Source organism: Amblyomma americanum, chromosome 3 (assembly GCF_052857255.1).
Source record: "Amblyomma americanum isolate KBUSLIRL-KWMA chromosome 3, ASM5285725v1, whole genome shotgun sequence".
Classification (NCBI taxonomy): Eukaryota; Metazoa; Arthropoda; class Arachnida; order Ixodida; family Ixodidae; genus Amblyomma; species Amblyomma americanum.
This window is the reverse complement of record NC_135499.1, coordinates 183,518,725-183,540,980: the sequence shown is the minus strand read 5'-3', so window position 1 is coordinate 183,540,980 and position 22,256 is coordinate 183,518,725. Positions and strand designations below refer to the sequence as shown.

The 22,256-nt window shown below is 44.9% G+C and overlaps 1 protein-coding gene across 1 annotated transcript in view; it reads right to left on the bottom strand.

The window, feature by feature from the left end:
• The window catches only part of LOC144124309 (uncharacterized), a 42,440-nt gene that overhangs the window by 9,959 nt on the left and 10,225 nt on the right, over nucleotides 1-22,256 (bottom strand). Inside the window, exons 8-14 of the mRNA XM_077656944.1 lie at nucleotides 21,602-22,044; nucleotides 20,255-20,385; nucleotides 17,723-17,810; nucleotides 7,244-7,372; nucleotides 2,810-2,969; nucleotides 1,267-1,379; nucleotides 409-519 (exon numbers count right to left, since the gene is read on the bottom strand). Coding sequence (XP_077513070.1) covers nucleotides 409-519; nucleotides 1,267-1,379; nucleotides 2,810-2,969; nucleotides 7,244-7,372; nucleotides 17,723-17,810; nucleotides 20,255-20,385; nucleotides 21,602-22,044 — 1,175 coding nt within the window. The remainder of the gene's footprint in view (nucleotides 1-408; nucleotides 520-1,266; nucleotides 1,380-2,809; nucleotides 2,970-7,243; nucleotides 7,373-17,722; nucleotides 17,811-20,254; nucleotides 20,386-21,601; nucleotides 22,045-22,256) is intronic.

The following is a 22,256-nucleotide window of genomic DNA, read 5'->3' as shown; positions in this document are numbered from 1 at the left end:
GCAGGGTCAACGCTTAACCGCTGTACCACGGCACCAAGAGTTGTGTGAGGACTGCCAGGGATCTATAAATGAAAAATCAAGAATGACCAATTCCGCACATATGGACGTTAACCCAATAAAGCTATCGCATCGTACCCCTAAGGCGGAGCTTATTTGCGCCCTTCAATTTTTTTTCCCGCAGGTTGCTCGAATATGAAGATAGCCAGGTATTAGCTGGGTAGTGTCAGAAAGGTAGGGAGGGGCGAAAAAAAAAAACATTAATTATAGAATCTTCAAGTAACTATGGATGGTCTTGTTCGCGACATGACGGAGGCAGGATAATTATTTGTAAAGTAGCGCCTTGATGTTCAATGTGGTTTCTAGTCTTCATCGCCACAAGGAAAAGAAAAAATTGTCCTGTGTACTCACGAATCCAGACGTGTGGTCGTAGTAGTCCTCTTGACCGTTATAATAGCCATAGAAAGAGTCGAATCCTCGTTTTAGAGGTGTATACTCCGTTCTAATGAAACCTAGATGCCACTGAAAAAAAATAAAAATAAAATAAAGCTTTCAATAATCTTTAGACCGAACTGATGGGAAGTTAAAGAGGAGACTGAATGGCAAACACTATTGCGCAACATTTGTTTATCCAGGCTCAAAGCGATCGAAGGGGCATCATTGTACCATCCAGGAAAAACAGCTGTTTAACAAAATAGCGACTGGGTTGCTGCCAAGAAAGTGAGATTCAGGATTCCTCTAAACGAGATTTAGGGAGTTTAGTTCATTTTTTTGTTCCATAAGAAATGCGTCTTCAGTGACACCGCATATCCCCGTGATTTCAACGCGACCGATTACGACATACTTGGTCTCGTTGCGATGTTTTGGCTGGCAGAGTTTTTGTTCATATTTGTTTTGGTAATAACTTTCTGTATGGATAAGGTTTGTCACGTTAATTTAGCTAGAAGTATGAGCCTCTGGGTAAGTGACAGTACTCACATCTAGGGGATGAAAATGACTTCCTATGCGTTATCACGTCAGGCAGAGGACGACGCCAGGAGTTTTCTTTTTTTCTTTGCTCTATGCAACCACATAACAGGTTTAAATATTATTCAAACGGTCAAATTGTGTCTCTAAAATATGCGTCTAAATTCGTGATTGACTTAAGTGTCGCTCGAATGAGCGCGGTAGTAAGAAAGGTACTATGGTAGAAACTACTGAAAATCAGTGAACATGTTGGACATAAAACCATGGTACTCAAAGTTGATGACACATTACTGAATACCTTACTTTACCGATCATATGCACGTCGTAGCCCAAGTCCTTGAAATAGCTGGGCAAAAGTTTCAAGCCAAGTGGAAGGCCCCAAGGCTCCATGTTTCCAATAATTCCCGATTGCATTCCTGCGACAAAGAAAAGCTGCTCTGAAATATGTGGTATTTACAATCCGGTATAAATGAAGGGCATGACAGGTAATGGAATATTTTATTAATTGAAAGAATGTCACATTTAATAAGAAGACGGGGAAATACGCAATGTACCATTAATCTGTTAGGCTGGGATGCTTGCGTGCGGCAAATGCGTTTTTTTTTTGCTCAGAAGAAGCAGTACCAAACTGATTTCGATGACCCAAGTCATCACAGTGTAGCGTGGGTCTCGCTACTGTCGGAGATGGCTCATAGTTGCAGAACCGTAAAAATCAACAAATCGGCCTAGCACCTCGCCTTCCTGGATCAGGAACGTTATTTGTAACTCATGCTACTTTTAAAGTTTAGAGCGCTGTTGCGCCGACTTACTGCGGGCCATTTCATTCGGCCTATCGCTTGGGCTGAGGTGACCAACCAGCCTTAATATTTACCGCGATTTACAATTCTGAAACTAATTTCACGAAAGAGGATGATTCCACACAGGCACGAAATTCCATCCGTAAGGCTTCAGAGTCCTGGTCATGCAAGGATGACATTATGCGCCCAAAGCTGTCTGATGTACGGCCTTGACGTCTTGGTGCTGACCATGTAATGGGCCTGAATTTGGCAGGTATTTCAAACCTTAGTGGCCAATATAGCGTCAGCGCAGTCAGTGTGACTACACTGGCGAGGTTCTTTCCCTGTGGGCGTTAGATAACGATGTCCTATACGCTATGTCTTGGCGCTAGGTGTGTGCACTTTTTTTCAACGCCCACGTTAATTTAGAAAGAGATAAAGGTAGCCACCAGTAATTTTTTTTCATGACTGAAGCTAGCTGTGTGCTTTGCAAGGTCAACTAAGGTGCTTTCGTCTTTTCGTTGCAAGTTAGTAAAAATGGCCGAGGGGCTAGGTCTTTATTTCTAAATGCACTGAGTGGCGCTGCTGAATGTCAAAACTGCTCGTGTACTTCCTCGTATTTTCTGTGAAGTGCAACACTAAAAATAAACCTAGCACGCTGAAAGGCTCTGATGAACTTAATCAGACACTTGGAATAAAATACTGGACAATGGAGAACACACATCTTTTTTGCTTTTATGAACTTTAACGTCCCAAAGCGACTCAATCTATGAGAGACACCACCTGAGGTTCTTTACCGTGCACTGGCATAGCACAACACACGGGCCTCTAGAATTTCGCCTCCATCGAAATGTGACTGCTGCGGCTAGGATCGAACCCGCGTCTTTTAGGTCAGTAGCCAAGTGCCAGAATTACCGAGCCACCGCGGCAGGTGCGAACATGTATCTGACAATACTTCAGTGGCCATTTGTCCCCAAAGTCAGCTTACAACTAAGCTTGTCCATGTTTACAATCCTCTGTAGTTAAACTCCATGCACGACCTCTTCATCTCCCCACAAGCGTGTTATTACCTGTTCTTATAGGGTACAAGCCGGTGAGCAGTGCGGACCTTGAAGGTGTGCAGAGCTGCATTGTGTAATAGTTGTGGAGTATGATTCCCTCCGAAGCCAGCACATCGAGGTTGGGAGTAGGAATTTGCTTGGAGCCGTGGAAACTAACATCATTCCAGCCCTGGAAGTTAGCGAAGCCCATAAAACAGTCAAGAGTGCCGGACTCAAAACAACGTGTGCACTTCCTTTACATCATCGAAAAACACTGTTTTGTAAACAGCCACCAGCTGGATCGCAATCAGCCATAACCCAGCCTTAACAATTAATCGAAGCGTCGTAAGAAACCCCCAAGTTTTATGAGTAAACAGGGGCTTGTGCGCCGTTATATCACTTGCTAGGGAAGGTTTAACAGCAGCGGAAAGAGCATGCGTGCTCCATCGCTGGAACACTTTTCGCGGTATTGGTGATTTCTTACAGAAAGATGTGAAAGAAAGTAATTTTTGAAGTTCTTAACTTGCTACCTTCGAAATAACTGACAAAGACAGGGCAAAGTGACGGACGATGACTTGTACCTAGCCTCTGGTTATTCTTGAGAAAGTTAGTGAGCATATTTTGCGCAAGAGTAGGCTGTTGAAATCAACAGAAAATTTACCTCACCTGCAGAGCCACAAAATTTGTTTTTAATGCGCTAGCACAAACAACTCCAATCTCAGGTTTCGTCAGTGTCTGCCCGAAGCCCGCCGGGTTATGGGCAATCTGCCAGTAGGCTCTATGGCCGACTATGCAAAACACTTTATAGTAGAACGCTCTATGGCTGCGAATGAGTTTCGAACCCGCGGCGTCCCGAACAGATCAGCTTCAGTGGTCACTGTATTAGACCACTACGTCTTCGCCGCAGCCTAACATCCCGCGTGTTTATGTTGTTGTTGTTGTTTCCTTCGTGACATGGCGTGTTTATGTGCCAATCTATCGCGCTGTGCTTTGGACGTAGTCGTCTTCATCAACTTCCAACTCTGCGAATTGGACCCAGTTCCTTTCCTTTCCTCAAAATTATGCACTTTGCACCTACTCACTTTTTCGAAATTTCGGTACTGCAAGTTCAGTGGTTAAGCAGGAACACGGACAGAGGAGTGAGTGAGGTAAAGTAAAACGGCGCGTGTGAGATTAAGCGAGTAACGGGGAGCTGCATGAATCCGGGATCATACTTACCTCTTATTCCGATTGTAATTGGACGAAGCGGACGAAAAACAACGATGCATGCAAAATGCTCAAGTGAGTCAAAGAACTACCCACTTTTAAATATCCCGCGAAGTTATAAAGTTGTGTTATGCAGCACTTGATAAATTTGATCGACGCGATGTTTGGGGGAGGAAACTTGCCAAGACCGAATTCGCAATATACTGGGAACTCAGAAATTAATTCATGATTATTCGCATGACACGGCAACTCTCCAGCTTATACGTACGCCCTACAAAGGCATGTAAACGCCGCCTTGCACAACTCTCTTGTCTCCTGTCCGTAGTAGGTTTCACAGACATCACATCACCCAGAAGGTGCAGCTAGTTTATTCCGTTGGGTCATATGCCTGAGATTCGGTTTTTAGGGTCATAGGAAGCACGCATATAGTCATTTTCATAGTCACGACAAAGCATACGCGACGCAGCAAGCAGAACGCGCTCTTCCCGCACCCTATTATAGTTGTATCGCATATAACGCATCCGCAAAATTCCGCAGCACGCTCACCATTGCGAAGTGGAAGCTGTTTGAAACAACCGTTCATTATCAAGACGTAATGGTAGAGTCATATATCCTTTACATCAAATTAAACTTTCTTGCATCGATCTCTGAAAACCATATCTGAATGATGTACATCCCCCCAGTAATCATGCATCCATATAGTGAGATATTACAACGTGCGGTGATACCAATCACCTCAGTTTGTTTGCTACCATGACCACTGGAAGGCGAAATTAGTGCAGGACGTTTGGGCACTTCCCAAGACGTGTAACTCAGCGGTAAAGTGAGAACACATACACGTTCGCTAATGTCCTCCTTCGCGTTGCGTCTCACGCTTTTGCTTCCGGCACACTGGGGCGGAGTCAAGGCCGTGGCTTCTATTATATTGATTATTTATAGCGCTTCATTCATTCTGAAGCTACCTTCAGTCCTTTGTGTCCACCCTTGTCAACAACGCAACGTTGGTACGTAGTCGGTTGCTATAGCCGGCTCATTTGGCTGGACCTTCCCGATGCGCCGGCGCGCTTCCAACTCATTTGCGCTTGGAGGCTCCACGTCTGGTTCTGCGATTTGCGGAACTCACTACAAAAGGGAAATAGGCTGTCGATGGGTGCAGGCGTTTACAACGAAGAAATGACGTGTTGTTGTTTTTTGCGCAATAGTTGGAGCAGGGAAATAGGTACGGTGTCAAGATGACGCCGCGATTCGTCAGCGCTTTGATCATTTGAGCGAAGGGTACTGTGGCGAGACAAGAAAAAGCTGAAAAAGCAATAAAATCAAGTGCTCACTTCACTATAAGGCCCTCGCTTTGCGAAGCATATATGCGCAGGTAGGCGAGCTCTGCGTAAATACTCTCACGGATTCGCAAAGAGGCACCGGTCAGCGCATGGCGCAAACGCGGGAGCAACAATGCAGTAAAAAGGGCACAGTGCGAAAGCTGTGTTGTGAAAGATGGCAGAGAACTTGAAAGGGATAATGCAAACGAAGAAATATTGTCAGTCCAAAGCTGCAGTTCAGCCACTAAGCACGCCGCAGCACGTATTGCACGCCGCAGCCACCAAGCACGTATTGCAGGCTTCGTGGCTAATTTCGGTGACGTTATTTTCAGCGATGTGAGCTTAAACTTCGGCACACGAGTGTTTTTGCGCTTTGCCTGCGTCCAATCAGCGCACGGCCTACTGCGCAGCGATAAAACAGCACATGGAGAAAACAGCACAGCACATGTACAGCGCAACACCGCGACAAAACCGCACAGCGCATAACGGCACAGATTTGCCGGACCTGTATAGGAGCGTGTAATCAGCCCGTATTGCGAAGAGAATAAGGGGAGAATATAGGAAGGAAGCGAGCACAAAGGCGCGGCTATGTGGTCGTTTCCGGGTTGGAGCCATCAGTCAATCGTCCTCAGTATTAGAACGGTGTAGGCACGGATCCTGTGTTCTCTAATAAAAGGAAATATAAATTAGGCATGTGCACGCGGAACTAGGGGATGTCTAAAAAATTATTTTCCGAAACCAGGGCCGCATAAAATGTGTGTCTCCTCTCCTTGCCGTCATCATCGCGAGTGTGCCTAACCTCAATAACTAACGATGAAAAAGCGCGATCCACAGCCGGAAGAAATTGACGGCCAGTCTTCTTAACCTTACACTAGCCTCAGTGGGTCATATAAGGTATGCATATGTAAATGAGTCGTGCTATGCACAAGGAGTGTACGAAGTCACATCACAACAGATCGCATGGACCATGACCTAGAATGCAGTCTTGGAACCTGCGCCACGCGATCAGTTGATGTCTCACTCGCTCAGCGTGCGCGCCTGCTTGTGACGCTGGTCTCTTAACAACGACGTCGGCTTGTGCGACAGAAGCGATCTCAGTTTAAAACAAGCTCTCACAGCTGGCGCTGTAAAATTTAGTTTTTCATCAGTTTAGTCCCTGCGTCCTTAGGTTACCGCGCTGCCTGCCTGAAAATTTCGGTGAATGTGGTAGTGGCATGGTCTCACTGTTCACTCTGGCGAATAAGTGCAATTTTTTTTTTATAAGAAGGAAAATCTGCTTTGCGGCAGTGCTACCACTACCTCCACCACAGCGCTGCTCCCTTTTCGCTAGAAAGTTACATGAAAGAGCGTAATTATTTTATGTTAATCTCGAATGACGCAAACATTAACAAAGGGAGTTTCTTGCACAGTTCTTGTCGATTATGGTCCAGGGATGAATTCCTTGCCATTCAGGTGACTGGCGTATATGAGAAGAATACGCGTACTTAGAATAATATCACTGTGAAGAAATCGTTAAAATTAACGAAAGAAGTCAGACACTTTAACTGCCACCATAATTTTAAGAAGTGTGTAGGAAGGGGGTGGACACATTAAGATACCAAAACAAATTCATTGCTAAGATGTAAAGAAATGTCGCAAACAGAAAGTGCAGCGTATAAGCCTCTTGTATGTGCCAAAGCAAGAAGTGACTTACAATAATGCACAGCCAACGTTACTGATTTGTAGAACACAAACCTTGAAAACATCGCAGTTCAGGGTACTTGGAGAGTCTAGAATTGATGCGAGGTAGAAAAGGCACAGTGCAGTAAGCAAGCACAGTAGCGTGGAGAAAATTTGCGAAAATAAAACCGTCTTCAAACGATGGCAGCCTCCAAACGCAAGAAATCACGCATGAGCTGCTGACAGTTTCCAGTATGAAATGTACAAAGTCTTGTATACTTGCCAAATCGTCCGCCAGAATAAAGACGATATGTGGTCGAGAAGAGCCAACGGCAGGTAGAACAGCTGCACACAGGTAAACGAAGGCGAACATCTGGGACCAGGTTCCGCTAGAAATAATACCACGGCGGGGCTACTGAGCTGCGGCTTCGACTCTGATTGGGAGGCTACGTACAGCAGGCCGCACAACTAGCGCGCCGATCTCCCAGACGTGCGAATGATAAGAACGGCAGCTCGATCAGTGCACACTTCGCGCACTCAATCTTCCACCGCTTAGGCACTTCCTGAGCCGACTGGACGGACCCCTGAATACCCTTATGGTTATCTAATCTCGGTGGTCACAGAGTTCTCTTGCGCCTGTAATGATTTTCGGCATGTGCCCTGCTATTTCGTGCATTTTTTTCCCGTTATCGATAGTTCAGTCCTCGACCTGCTGTTTCTGGCATGACATCCGATTATTTCGTGTTTCCTAGCAAACGATAACGCCGTGATAATAGCGCAGGTGTTGGTTATGTGCCGGGATACTGTACCCCTTAGCTCTGAGCAGCAGGTCACTGACATTGTTGTCAAAATGTAATCGCTGAAAGGCATGATTACGGCTATTGTTCAGTCTCGTCCGTTCTGCTTTGCGAGCAAACACGGATCTCGGCCAGGGCAAGCATAACTTGGCAGTTTTTCTCGGCCAGGGCAAGCATAACTTGGCAGTTTTTTTTTTTCGCACTGGGAAAATTGTTTTTAGGTGGGATTGACGAAAGTGTTGCTCAAAGTTCACATGTGACTGGAAGTTTTATGAACGCCCTCGCATTAAGGGAGGGTGAGGACAACTTCATGCATTTATTGTTCTTAATAAATACAAATTCTATGACACTTAATTATCTTTATGCTGAGGTGTTTCCGGCAGCGAAAGACGCATTTATTGTTGAGAAAATTGAACTTCAAAATTTCCCCGCTACTCGACTCAAACTCGTGATGTATACACCCAAATGACTCCGTGATCACCGTTTCAAAGAGAATGTCACTGCAGCTTGGCCTCTGGGATGCGGGTATTACGTGTTACCGCGCCGCAGTTTAGTTCGAGATCAGCTTGTGATAGCGACACTGGTATTTAATTCATTGGCATGTTCTAGCTCAGAAAGGCTGCGTTTTCAGTGAAAGTAGCGTCTTTGTCTTTAGGGCGCGGTAAGCTATCAATACCGGTACACTTTATTTTTTCCTCAGAATCCCTTTACGATGTTGATGTCAGGTTCATGGAAACAACATGGTGTAGAATGAGTCTACAAACTTTTTCCCTGATATGTTGAAGGACGAGGCACCAAACTTCGGTATAATGAACATGCTCGAAGTTAGGATTGGGATGAAAAAATGGCGCAAGACAAAGCACGCACACTAGCGTAGAAATTGCGCAAAAGTGCAAGGCATTGCAATTGTAGAGGTATGTCGAGATGGCGTGCTTCTCGTAGACATTAAAAGTCACTTTGACAGGTGGCTCTACGAAGATGCCTTTCTATAGCTTTTGCTGAGAGCACGAGGTACAGATTTTCATTTAAGGCAGTGAAGCGAACCATTCGCGTGAATGATGCCCAAATATATGCGATAGTTTAACTCATCTTACAATGTCTCGGCTCTGATTCGCGTGAAGTATTGCACCCTGCCTAACGTCGCAAGATATGCGACTCAAAACAAAAAATCGCGATGATCAACGTAATTGTATGTCCCGCAGGATGCCGATCTCTCTACAGGAAACATGGCGCCAGTGAAACCATAACTGCATGCATTTTTAGCTGAGATGACGTCACGATAACGGTGATAATTTCACCGGCCGGACAAAGCAAGAGAGATTACATTGGAAGAAAATGATGATGATTGTGGATTTTTATGGCGCAAGGGCATCTATGACCAAACTATGACCAAAGAGCACCATGACACAAGGTATTTTTGACTTCTCAAGGTGGGGTCAAAGACTCATTTCCCAAGCATTACACCCCAAATATGCCGAGCGCCTGACCAGGGGAAAGCCCCAGACCAGGCGGAAGGGGGAAGAAAAATCGAAATAAAGAATTGAGCTATTTTATGGCGATCGCTCTTTCGTTGAAATGATCCCAGGAAATAAAGACGGCTGATGGTGCGAGAAAATATTGTGTCCCCTATCTGGGTTACAGCCTCAACCAATGGCTTCATGATATAGAGTCGAGTTGCAGGACTAATGACACGGCTACACTTCTTCACGAGCGAAGTTTCATGCCGACTGTAGTTTATTTTATCTTTTATAGTACTGATATCTTAGTTATTAGGGTACCATTGGTATTTGTTCTTTGTATGGCATAATGCTCGCCATTCGAAAAAAAAATTTTGTGAGAGGCATAAACATATATTATTTCCAGCAGGTCGAATACAGTTGTTTAACAGTCCTCTTGAGAAAGGTGCCAGCAAACTGTCCGCAATAGGTCTGCTTTCAACAGCTCTTAATGGAGCGAAGGCATTAAATTTTTCGAAGTGTTTATTTTGCTTTACAATGATGTGTACGGCATTAGGAAACATGTATCACTGCGTGTCGGCGCTCAATAAATGTTTTTAAATTGATTTCCTCCCCTCTTTACTTTCCGTTTCGGCTTCAGTTGCCAGACGAAAGTTTCAATTTCACAAGTGCATATGGGATCACGAAAGGCATGCAAATACTGCAATATGACCGCTGATTGGCAGTTTTTATTGATTTAACCTCTTTGCTAAATTGCTCTAGAAGGCGGATCGGCAGAAATTGAAAAAAGTGCTACTATATTGCAGTTTTTGTGTGCCTAGCGTGAATTGGTTCTCACATGTGACATTGCAACCGTCTTTCGGCTGATGAAACTAATGCTACGGGCGAAACGCTACGGGCGAATAAATTCAATTATAGGTTGGTTACGAAGTGTTGGCGAATTTCTCTTCATGATTATTGGTTACTATTATTATTTCACGGTTCATTCGCAAGCAAAAATAGGCTACGAAAATTTCGGTCTCTCTGCCCTCTAATTATTGTTTGTATTGAACTGCCCGGCATAAAAGGGATCCTCTTGAAGCAATAACAGGATAATGGCGTGTAGGCCAGGATATTTACCGCATGCCAACTTCGGCGGCGCTTTTCCCAGAGCGGTGCACAGTCAACTGGCCGCACGTTAGCCTAGGAACCTCTTCCAGGGCACCCAGTAGACATATCTAATCAACGGGACACCTAAAGTTGGCTCGTGAGGGTTCTTCCTGACGCCTGTGGAAAGCTCTTCGAAGAGGATGTTATCGTCTACTAAACTAACAAACACAGCCGCCGCGGTGGCTGAGTGGTTATGGCGCTCGGCTGCTGGCCCGAAAGGCGCGGGTTCGATCCCGGCCACGGCGGTCGAATTTCGATGGAGGCGAAATTCTAGAGGCTCGTGTACTGTGCGATGTCAGTGCACGTTAAAGAACCCCAGGTGGTCGAAATTTCCGGAGCCCTTCACTACGGCGTCTCTCATAGCCTGATCGCTTTGGGACGTTAAACCTCAATAAACCATAACCATAAACTAACAAACAGAAAAGATGAGAGTTGGTAAACAGTGAGCGAAGGCCGCAGTAGGTGCACTTGAGTCGACCTATCCTCTTAGTATTCCCATTTTATTTTTCTGATGGTATCACTACGATGATACCATCGTGTTCTTTTTTCTCGTGGAAAACGCATAAGATTAACAATGAAATCTGCAGGTCGCTATACTTTGTTGCTATGCAGAGGCGTCACTGGTATAGTTACTAACAGCAACGAAAAAAACGCAGGCAAAGCAACTGAAACACAAACAGCAGAACGAGAAGATATTAGCCGGGAGAAATTCAGCACAAACGCAGGTTCATTTAGCCTACTTATTATGTCGTGTTTTAGCTCTATCATTACATCTTGAGTAAGTGTGACCTGATCCCAATTCTAAGCCCGGGGAAGAGTCGCTTACCATCCATGCATCGTTGCAATTTTTCTAGGATGACGTGCTCTCTCATCTTCCACAAGCACAATGCAACGCATATTTACTTGTTTACAGTATACTGGAGACCGTAAAATGGGTCCTAGCCGGAGGGGAAAACATACATAAAAAGAAACACAGCAAATAATGTCGCTGAACAACAAACATCAGTAATAGAACATAGCAAGGAGCAAGAAAACTAACTCAGCAACTCTCAATGAGCAGTCCCCAATGGGCATTGAAACTCCCTTGGACGTCCTGTGGACGTTCAGGATGTCTGCAGGGCGTCTGCAGGACGTCTATGGAAGGTTCAGAGCCCAGTGTCAAGGACTTGTCACAAAGTAACACCTCATGCTGCCTACAGAAACGTTCCCCTGAGACCATGTTTTTAAAACCCACAAATGAATCTGAAGTGTTTGACACGTTTCAAAGCCTGAAGAATAGTAAAGCCGTCGACATTGACAGCATTCATATAAAACCTATAAAACATGTTCTTGATCTCGTACGTTCATACTTAGTGCATATATTCAATCTTTGGCTATCATCTGGCACTTTTCCCGACGACATGAAACGTGCAAAAGTCTCTGTTATATACAAGGGAGGAAACAGGAACGACTTAAGCAACTACAGGCCTATATCGATAATTACAACCTTCTCAAAAGGCCTTGAGAAGATTATGCTCACCCGACTAGACGAATTTTTTACTAAGCACAATAGCTTAACAGAATGCCAGCATGGTTTCCTTAAGGGTAGGTCAACGGAGTCTGCCCTTCTGTTGCAAAAATAAATTATCATTACAAACATTGAAGCTAATAGATTTACCCTGGGAATCTATATAGACTTCAGTAAAGCATTTGATACGATATGTCACATAACCTTCCCTAATAAGTTAGATTATTACGGTGCCCGTGGGTTAACAAATACTCTTTTGCAGTCGTACCTAACGGGCCGATCCCAATGTGTTGACATTAATGGTTATTATTCCACCTTCCAACAGATTCCATCCGGTGTCCCACAGGGCAGTATTCTTGGGCCGTTCTTATTTAATGTTTACGTAAACGATCTTATCTATACTGATGATAATGCTGTGTTCGTATTATATGCCGATGGTTCAAGCTTGTTCTTTAGTTCCAGTAATGAAGTCGATTTGTTCAGTATGGCGAATAGTGCTTTGTCAAGACTACTGAAATGGTCCGAAACAAACAGCTTAAAAATGAATGAAAAAAAGACGAAAGCAATTTTATTTGCACCTAAAAACAAACGTGTGGCCTCTAATCATCAACTAAAACTAGGACCTTATAAAATAGACGTCGTGGAACAGCATAAAATACTAGGTGTCATATTCTCCAGTCAGATGACATGGAACGGTCATGTTGAACAGCTAGCCAAAAAACTCTCATCTGCAGTAGGTGCCTTATTTCGGACGCGTGACATATTTCCGATTTCCGTTAGATTACAAGTATACCACGCCCTTTTCCTTAAACACCTTAACTACTGTACACTAGTATGAGGGACGACTACTAAAAAGAACTTCAATACACTTCTTCGTCTAGACAAAAAAGCCATACGTTGCTTAAACAATATATCATATTTACATCCCTCAGCCGAGCTATTTCGTTGGCATCATATAATCAATATTCACTCCCTTTATAATTACCGTCTCCTCCACGAGTTTCACTTTGCTAATGAAAAGTATAGACAATTCTTATTGACACTTTCAGGTGCAACGCTACGCTGCAATATTTCTAAAACACGGGCGCCTGAAAAATGGGTGATTCCACACCGCCGAACAAATTACCTTCTACAGTCATTAAGCTATACAATGAGAATGTTACTAAATAAGCTCAATGTGCCCAGTTTTATTAACCCTGCAATAACTCGCAAAGTTTTGCGTTCAATATTTCTAGAGTGACCTGTGCTTGCATCCTATAAACACAGTAATGTTAGCTTTATGTCTAACTTGAGTGCAATGATTGTCTTTGTTGTAATCTCGTGTGCATGTATACGCTAGTCCTTGTATAACGCCTTGATGTATTTTACTCTTACTTCTGCTCTTATATCTGTAAATTTATAATAAAATGTGTCTTTTTCGAAATAACAGTACATAACTTTTTTTTTTACTGCTGTCACTGTTGCCTGCCGCCGGCTTTCAGGCCTCGTCAAGCTGTCCCCACAGCTTTTTGCCTGGAAGACCGTCAACATTGCGAAATGTTGAAAATAAAGGTGAATTGAATTGAATTAAATTGGGTCTTATCAATGGAATAGATGCTGTTTAGTACCTGAGGGGGAGTTCTTGCCATTCAGTTATTGTGCGCGCAAGAAATTAATATAAAAAACGTTCATTCTAGCGTTGTACACTGCTAGTGATTTCCAGTGATAACGTCTGGTTCGACGCGTTGCAAAGACCATGATAAATAGATCATGGGTCACTGAGAGTTTATTTTTTAATAAGAAAAGAAACTTCAATCTTCGATTTCTTCTTCGTGTTTGTAGCGCCTGTATGCTATGTTTTGCTGTCAGAGTGGTCGGATGTAGATACTGGACATATAATTTCGGTGTTCAGTGGCTTGCCTAGTTTTGAAATAAAGTGAAAGTAAGAGTGTTTCCATTGCTCTCGGGAGTCGCCTTCTCTACCAGTATTCATTCATAAACTACGCTTACGCCTTGAGTGATTTATCTTCCAGATTCCCCGGTGCCTTGCTGGTGACTTGATCCGGACCCGGCGTTGAGCTTATCTTCAGCCTTGTATGTGGGTCAGATATGTCCGCGTCCATTTTTTTTCTTTTTTTTCCCCATCGTATTCTCCGGGATCCTCAGATGCTATGTTTGCTACATATTTACCTGTGAGTTCCTCCATGATTTCATCGTTGATAGTTTTATAATTATGTAGGAGCTTGTTCACTCCTTTTTGCTGTTCCTTTGTACAATTATTTGGGTCTATCAGAAATCTTAAGAGATTCCATGTTCTAGACGCTCCTATCTGCCCCTGTAACTCTTTACATTTACTGTACCAGTTCTGACGCGTCAGTTCCTTTGTGTGTTCTTCATGCTTCCTCTCTATACATTGATTAACCTTAAATTTGTGATGCCTGTTGAGCAGCTGTCCGCTCCTTCGTAGCGAATTTCTAGCGTGCCGTAGGCATAGACGATGGCTGTCGACCTAGCGTACAATTTCTTCCGTCTCTATGTGTTGCGATGCCGTTTACCTATCTTCCCCAAGTGCTTGTGTCCAGGCGTCTAATTTCTGCATACGCTCATTGTGGCGTCTTTGCTGGTTTCGCATAGGCGCTTAACCTACTAACTTGCTTTTAGCCTGGGGACATCTTTTCCTTTCGATCTGTACAAACGTCTCTAGATTGTAGTGATCGCTCCCCAGATTGTCATTTAGGCTTGTCCAAGTGCATACTCCAACCTTCTTGACTATAACGAGGTCTTACGTGGTGTCCCGCCATAGTTATACGTAATGCGTTAGAAATAAATCATTACTTTTGATCAGTTACATTTACTTGTAATTTTCTAATTATTTGATTACTTTTTAAGAATGGCATCGTTCCGGACAATTTAATTACATTTTCTGTAATTGATTGCTGGTGCAAACAGGGTGCTATAGCGGGGATGTTTCCTTCCTCAAAGCGCGAGCACAAACCGGCTGTGGAGGAGCATCGCACGCGATGTATTGTTCTATTTACCTGCCAAACGACTTTAATGCAGACAAAATCGATTCATAATTCGGGGTAATTTTGTGTAACTAATTAATTTATAATGTTAAACAAAATGTCACCTCTACTAGCAGCCGCTTTCTTTTTGTTCAGCATTGGCACAGAAGTTGATCGGTATGAGTATGTACGGTTTTTCAGAAACATGACAACCTGTCGACATAAAAATTAAAGATGAAATATTGTTATCTATAGACATAAAACATATAATGAGCGCAAGAAGAAACAGCACAAGCGTCATTCGTTTACTGGGACTCTTGAATACTAGTCACTATCGAACCCCAACTGACATCGCCCAAGATGCATACCTCCTCGGGAAGTGTGGTACTGTTATCTTCAGAGACTCCGACGAAGGAGGAGAGAAAAATTGAGTACAATAAAGTACCTCTGGCTAGCACTGCGGTGCAAGGCTGAAGACGTGCACGTAGGGTAACAGTGGAGGCTCTGCGCTATTACATAAACTATTTTTGGGGGTTGCGGAATAATTGCGATCACTTTAGTATTTTTAGCCAGCGTCTTAATATTAGGACACAGCGGTTTTCAAATATCGCTTGATTGGAAGCGCGGCTCCCAGGCCGAGATCGATAAGCGAATAGTGTCGTGAGTTTCTTATTCATTGTAGTGGCTGGGTGCTTTGCCTTCATTTTAGGCCTTAATTCAGCAAGGGCCGAAAACGTGGCCAGCTCCTTTGCCACAGTTTATTTTCCAAAGCTCATAACGGCAAAACTATAACTTTCATCTACATCTTATGTTCCAACCAAGTGAACATCACTATACAACAGAGGGGTTCCCGAGGGATGACACCTGCCATGCGCCAGTCGCGCCGATATTGGCGAGCAGATATCTCAAGCTCTTCCTACAACTTGAGCCTCAGCCGTTCTTGAATCGTTTATCTTCTCTCGATACCCATTCTCTGTCTTTATACCAGCAAGCTGACTGCGTACATATCGCACAGTGTGTGTCATATTTAAAGAGTACACGAGAAACTATTACCCCGGCTCTTAAATCTAGAAAAGTTGGTTTCACTGCGTAGCAAAAACAGGCGCTGAGCTCTCTTTAGAGCTTTAGATTTATTAGAGCCGTACTCCTGCTTTGCGACGAAACCAACTTTTCTCCTCGTTAAGAGCCGGTTTAACCATTTCCCGTGTTCGTTATAAGTACGTCATGCACTGCATCTCCTATATTCCCCGCCAAACTCAATTTCGTCATCTTACTTTCAGCGAATGCATCCTGAACTCGTGAAGAAGGAGAAATACAGCAGTGTGGACTAAAGGTCAACACTGCTGTATTTCTCCCTATAAACGTCCTACCAGAAACGTTGCTGTGCAGCGCACGCTGCGATAGCCTTTGTCTTATTTTGAGTTTTTGCATGAGTGGGCAGGTTTCGGCATAATAGCCCCAGTACTACATTGCTGGTCACATACCTTCGTTTCTAATAATATCAGTAAAGTGCTATCTATAACGTAAGGATGCATGCCAAATGCGCTCATGGTTCGCGCCTGAAGTGAAAGCTTGTTCTAGAGTTACAGCGGACATTCGAAGCAAACCCCGATGTCCTGTGGCCAAAATCCAGATTGGTCAAAAAGGGTCGTGATGTCACAAGCACATAGCCTTAGGCTGATAATTTAAACACTCGATCACACAGTGCAACCTGATGACGTCACTACGCAATTCTTCATCGGTCTACGGGGTCGTGACGTCATTCCACCACCATTACGTACTTCCCCAGAAGGAATACAAACAATTGCGATGAAAAGGACAATGGTCAGGCCTTGATTTGGACCGCTGCCCTTGGGTCTACGAGTAAGAGCAACCAAAATGCTCTTGACATGTTGTAGTGGCGCTGGCATGTGGCAGCCGCCGGAACTGCAAGTGCGACAGAGGACGCCGCAGTACCAAGAGATGGCGCGCGAAACTAAGCTTGCGCGCTAAATAGGAGGTCACGATTTGAAGAAAAGCAGTATGAAGGGGGCCAATTGATTACGAAGGATGTCAGGCAGAAGACTTGGAATAAGTGTGCTGAGATGAGATGAGTGATAAAAAATCACGGGATGACGAAACAAAAGAACAGTGTCCGTGTTTGCCAAGTAATGCTCCGCGTAATACTCTCAAAGCGGAGTTGAAGTGTTTTCCGAATTTTTGTGGACTAATATCTTTGTCATTCGCCCCACTATTTATTTATTATAACTTAAGTTCGTTGAAGAACTTACCGTTGTAATCCTCCTCTTTATGTCACCGATCACTGCCTTCCATTCATCGCCTTAGTTAATTACAAGGTCAACATTACCAGCGGATCATATGTCGGTTTTATAGTTCATGGTTGTATGAGTTAAACGATTCGAAGCGACTGATGCTGTGAGGAACGCCGTAGTGGGCGGCTCCAGATAATTTTTACCACCTGGGGTTCTTTAACGAGCAGTGAGAAAGCATAGTACACGGGCTTTTAGCATTTCCTCTCCATCGAAATGCTACCGCCGCGGCCGGGATCAAACCCGCGTCTTTTGGACCGGCAACCGAGCACCATAATCACTGAGTCACCTCGGCGTCTTATGTCGCTGAGCTATTCGCCGCTTCTTCTCGCGCCTATGTCCAGCACCGCTCTACAAAAATAATGTTTCCGTTATGGCATGCCAGAAGAGATGATTATCTATCCTTTGTACTCTTAACACTATGTATGTGCTGAGAGAGGGTTGCTGATTAGAACTTTAGTGGACACAGGTACTGTGAGTGCTATATACTCGAACAGATGTGTGAACACGTTCGGGAGGACGGGATCAAGCTTCTGAAAAGTGTGGCCCTAGTTCTTACCTCCGGATGCGAGCTGGGTAAGTTTTCCTCCTCGCATGGATCTGCAACAATGTCGAAGAGGAAGACAAAATCATCTGAGTAGGATCTCCTGTGCATCCACTTGGCGCACGCCAGCGTGGCTCGCTTCCTCCAGCCCCTCTCTAATCCAAGGTTTTCCTTCTTGTACAGGCGTCTGAGAACCTCTGCTGCTGTTGACCCGTATAGTAGTCTGTCTAGGTGCTCGTACGGTAACTGCCTCTCGGCAGGTGGTAGTGCTCCCTGAGATGGGCACTGCCATCGAGTACCGCCTTGTACCGCGAAAGGCGCAGCGCCGCGATATTTGAGTACACGTCGTCACTGTTGTACAACACCTCCGTACGAGGCGACCGCGAACCGTGAGACAAATGCTGCCACATATCGTATCCGTCCAACTTGCCAAGAATTGCGGCGTTGACTCCTGAAATGATACGGTGTGCATCGTCATTGTCTACACGGCGGTCGATGAACGCTTGGAAGCGCGGCCATTATAGCACAACGATGTGCTTCAAGCATTGAGTAGTAGAGGTTAAGCACATATGGCATGTAGCCATGGTGAACCCACGAACGGAGCCGGGCTGTGTGTGTCTTATGGCTTAGCCCGGCACGCATATTTGTCATCGCAGGGCTTGCGCCGGAGTGCTGTTGGTCGTACCAAAACAAGCCATAGTTATTGATAGCTTCACGCACTTAGCAATGAGTGGACGTCAATCAGGCTATCGTAACGTTTAGAGGAAAGTCGCGATAAAAACTGGTAAGAAGCAAGTGCAAAAATGCGCTGCTGGTGCCACTACCACCAAGCGTTACTCGCAGCCAGCATGCGCGCAGTTTATACATTACACTTAGAAAGAATTTACATAGTATTATCGCCATAAAGAACATATACAAGTATACAAGCAAATAAGGGAGGGAAGAGGGTATCCAGCAACGAAGCCTACTTCAATAAGCCTCTGACATTTAGCTACCTGCTTGGGCCGGAGCCAATCGTCGACACATCAGTTTCAGAACAAGATGAACCACACCCACCTCATCATACCAGGAAGCAGAATGCTGAACCTACGTCTCGCTGTGCCAGCAAACGGTATACGAGATTTCAGTGACATATCGGGACAAATTCAGGAAAACCTGCAGGAAAACCTCAGACAAACTAGGAAGAGGTGTAGTGTTGCATCTGGGTCGGGTTTGGTTCGTTGCTGGAAATAAAGGCCCATAGACATTATCAGAACAAAGCATGCTGGGCTGTACGCGATATGGAGGGAGCATAGCGTCCGTACAGCTGTTCGCGATCCTATGTAGTCATGAGAATATTCATTAGAGTAATAAAACTGCCAATTTGGTAAGCTCGGCCTTCCAGAGCACTAACAAATGGCCTTCTGCCTTCAGTCCTTGGGTACAAAGGAAGGAATCAAGATGTGTTTTGTCGAGTCCTGGTAGTGCTTCCACCTTGCTACCCCGAGACTAAACTTGCCTAACTCTCGCTGTTGCACCCAGCAAGGTACAATCATCTCGAGTTTTTGTGTTTCCACCACTGACGCTCACAGCTTCTGGTTTTCAATTTGATAGCAGCTTTTGCCCTTTGAAAAAGTGTTCATAACTCTTGAAATAGAAACAGGATGCGAAACCGGTGCAGCACTGCGGTGCAACACGGGAAACAGAGGTCGACAAAATCTTCAGACAAGAGAATGCGATATTATTTCGAAGTTGAACCATCCAAGGCAGAGCCCGGCATTTCTTCGTGCTGTAGTGATTATTCGCAACAAAAATTGCAGCCGAACTGTAAAACCGCTACCTCGAACTCTGTTGCACGGCCTACATAGTGGATACCATTCGCGCGTGAACGCAGTCTACTAATCTCAAAGTGCACAGTATAGTGGAGGTCGCAATGAATAAATGAGCGTGCAGTGTGAGAGAGAGGCAAGCTAGTTGGTGACTAGCAGTAGAATGCATCTTGAAACCGGCGCAAAAAAAAAAAAAGAAGACATGGGACGAGGAAGAAACCAACAGGACAGAGCGCGGAACTTCAACTGGTTTATTACAACAGTGCGTCACATTTATACAATCATCGTAATCACATTGTAACACGACAAACGATCATCACGTAACACTGGTGCGCAGGCGTGTACGGGACATCATGCTATCCAGATATGAATACTCTTTATCGAACAGGTTTACCGAGGTTTTGCTGACACACGAGCTGGATTCCTTTTTAATACAGTAGGCCTCGTGCACTTGTCTGCTTAGTTTAGACGCGAACTTATTCAGGATTGTGGTATCGCGGAACCGAGGCGTGCAACCACGGCAGTGACGACAATAGTCGGCCACGTGCCCTCCCCCCCGTCAGTGCGCCTAACGGCAGACTTCAGGAGCACCACGGAGGAGTAGGCGCATTGGCGGGGGGAGGGCAAGGGGTAGGGAAAATTCTGAAAAAGGCGGTACGGCCACACAACCTTGGAAAGATTGTGATATGGGTCAATGTCTACTGCGTGGTTTGAAGGTTAGAATATAAATTTGAGCTACGCTGACTCCATCCAGGGTGCCCATGTTCCGTTGTGGCACTCAGGAAAACTCGCAGGATCACTTGGATAGAGCAGTGAGGGTTTGGCAACTGCTCGGTACGCGTCCAGCAGCTTCTTTAACGCTGAAACGACCTGTAAAAATGAAAAAAAGAAAGCACTAAGTACACCGACTAAGTTCAACACTCTAAAAGGACGGCCAAATAACAAGGTTTTAAGTCTACACAAGTTGCATGCAAGGCCGGTTATCGTCTGTTATTAGCCATTTGAAATTCTTTAGCTGTACAGCAGCGTATTTGTATTTATATTTATTTTGAGGGAAGTATAACATGACTTAATCAGATTTAGAAAATACTAGCGAGAGCTTATCATTGTCAAATGCTTTTCGATTCAAGCAAGTGATGCCATCGCTTAGAATACAGCGAAGGTATAGCAAGAGCTTTAGTGGAGTGAATTTTTCTCCAGTTTTCATGGATCTATATCTTTCTGCGTTCCCGAACGAGGCGGCTAACCGACAAGGGAGCTTCTTAAAGGCTGGGTCCGGCGGTGCGTCTTGCATAGAAAAAGTAATGTTGACTTCCGCTTCGTATTGTCGATTGTAAACTCCACCCTTTAGAAGCGTACTATCAGCGTCGTCACAAACTTCGTTTTGTTGTATAATTTGCGCTACGCGTCTACGGAGTATACCCGCCGCGGTGGTTCTGGCTACTGAGCCGAAGCACCCGGGTTCGAATCCGGTCGCGGCTGCCGTGTTTCGATGGAGGCGCAACGCAATACGCGGGTCTGTGCTGTGTGATGTCAGTGCGCGTTAAAGATCCCCAGGGGGTGGAAATTACTCTGGAATCCTCCACTACGGAACCTTTTTCTCCCTTCCTTCATTCACTCCCACCTTCCCCCTCATTTTCCTTATGGCGCGTAGTTGAGGTGACTACCGAGATGTGCCACAGATACTGCGCCTTTTTCTTTCCTCAGAAATCAACTTTTGCGGATTGAGCAGACATCTATCTAGGAAACACATGCCTCCATTGGGTTTGGTTTTTGCATTCTCCGGTACACATAAGACATACTAAACTTTCCTCAGTCCTTTTACATCTTTCTTTGCAAGAGTTACAGAACTGAAACAAGCAAGCGGCCGCCAAAAATACCTGATACCTTGTGCAATGAAGTTCTAAGGCGTTCTCGTAGCTATGGACGACGTAAAACTCCGATAGCAAACATGGTGAAAAGTGAGTATGTCATCAAACACGAAATGACAGGTTACCGACACCGGTAGCCAACCAACAGAAATGCCATAGCCTCTGCTATAGAAATGGCACATATATGCCACACACAATAGGCGCTGCTCACTTACCTCCGGAAGAGAGTCGGCCAAATTGTTCAGCTCACACGGATCTTTCACGATATCGAAAAGGAACTCCGTGTCTTGCGGAGAAAAGTTATCCCTTGTCTCTTGGCCGCACGTTAGAGTGGCTCGTTGCCTCCAGCCCCTCGGAAGCTTCAAGTGATCTGTCTTGTACAGATTCCTCAAAACATCCGCTGCTGTGGACTTGGCGAGCAGTTCGTCGATGTTTTTGACAGGATGACGGTCTCCTGGAGTTCGGTAGCGACCATTGTTCTCGCCACTTTTGTCCAGGACCAGTTTGTAGCGCGAGTCGCGAACTGCTGCCACTAAAGATTCGGGTTTCACGGGATCGATGTTGTAAAGCATATCAGTGCGAGGTGATTCCCCTCCTGTCGACAGATGGTGCCACATGTCCACTCCATCCAGCTCTCCCAGCTTCGCCACATCGCCTCCTGAATGTTCCGGCCGGAAAACACAAAACAACAAATAGCAGATAAATAAAAAAATTCTGTATGATGCAAACCTGAGAGTACTGCACACGAGGAGGAGAAGGAGATACTTTAATGAATACAGGAGAGGTCTGCCCGGTTGTTGGCCTAGCATGCTACTACAGGTGAGGGTGAAAGAAGTGAAGAAAATAGAAGAATAGGGTGAAAAAGAGAGG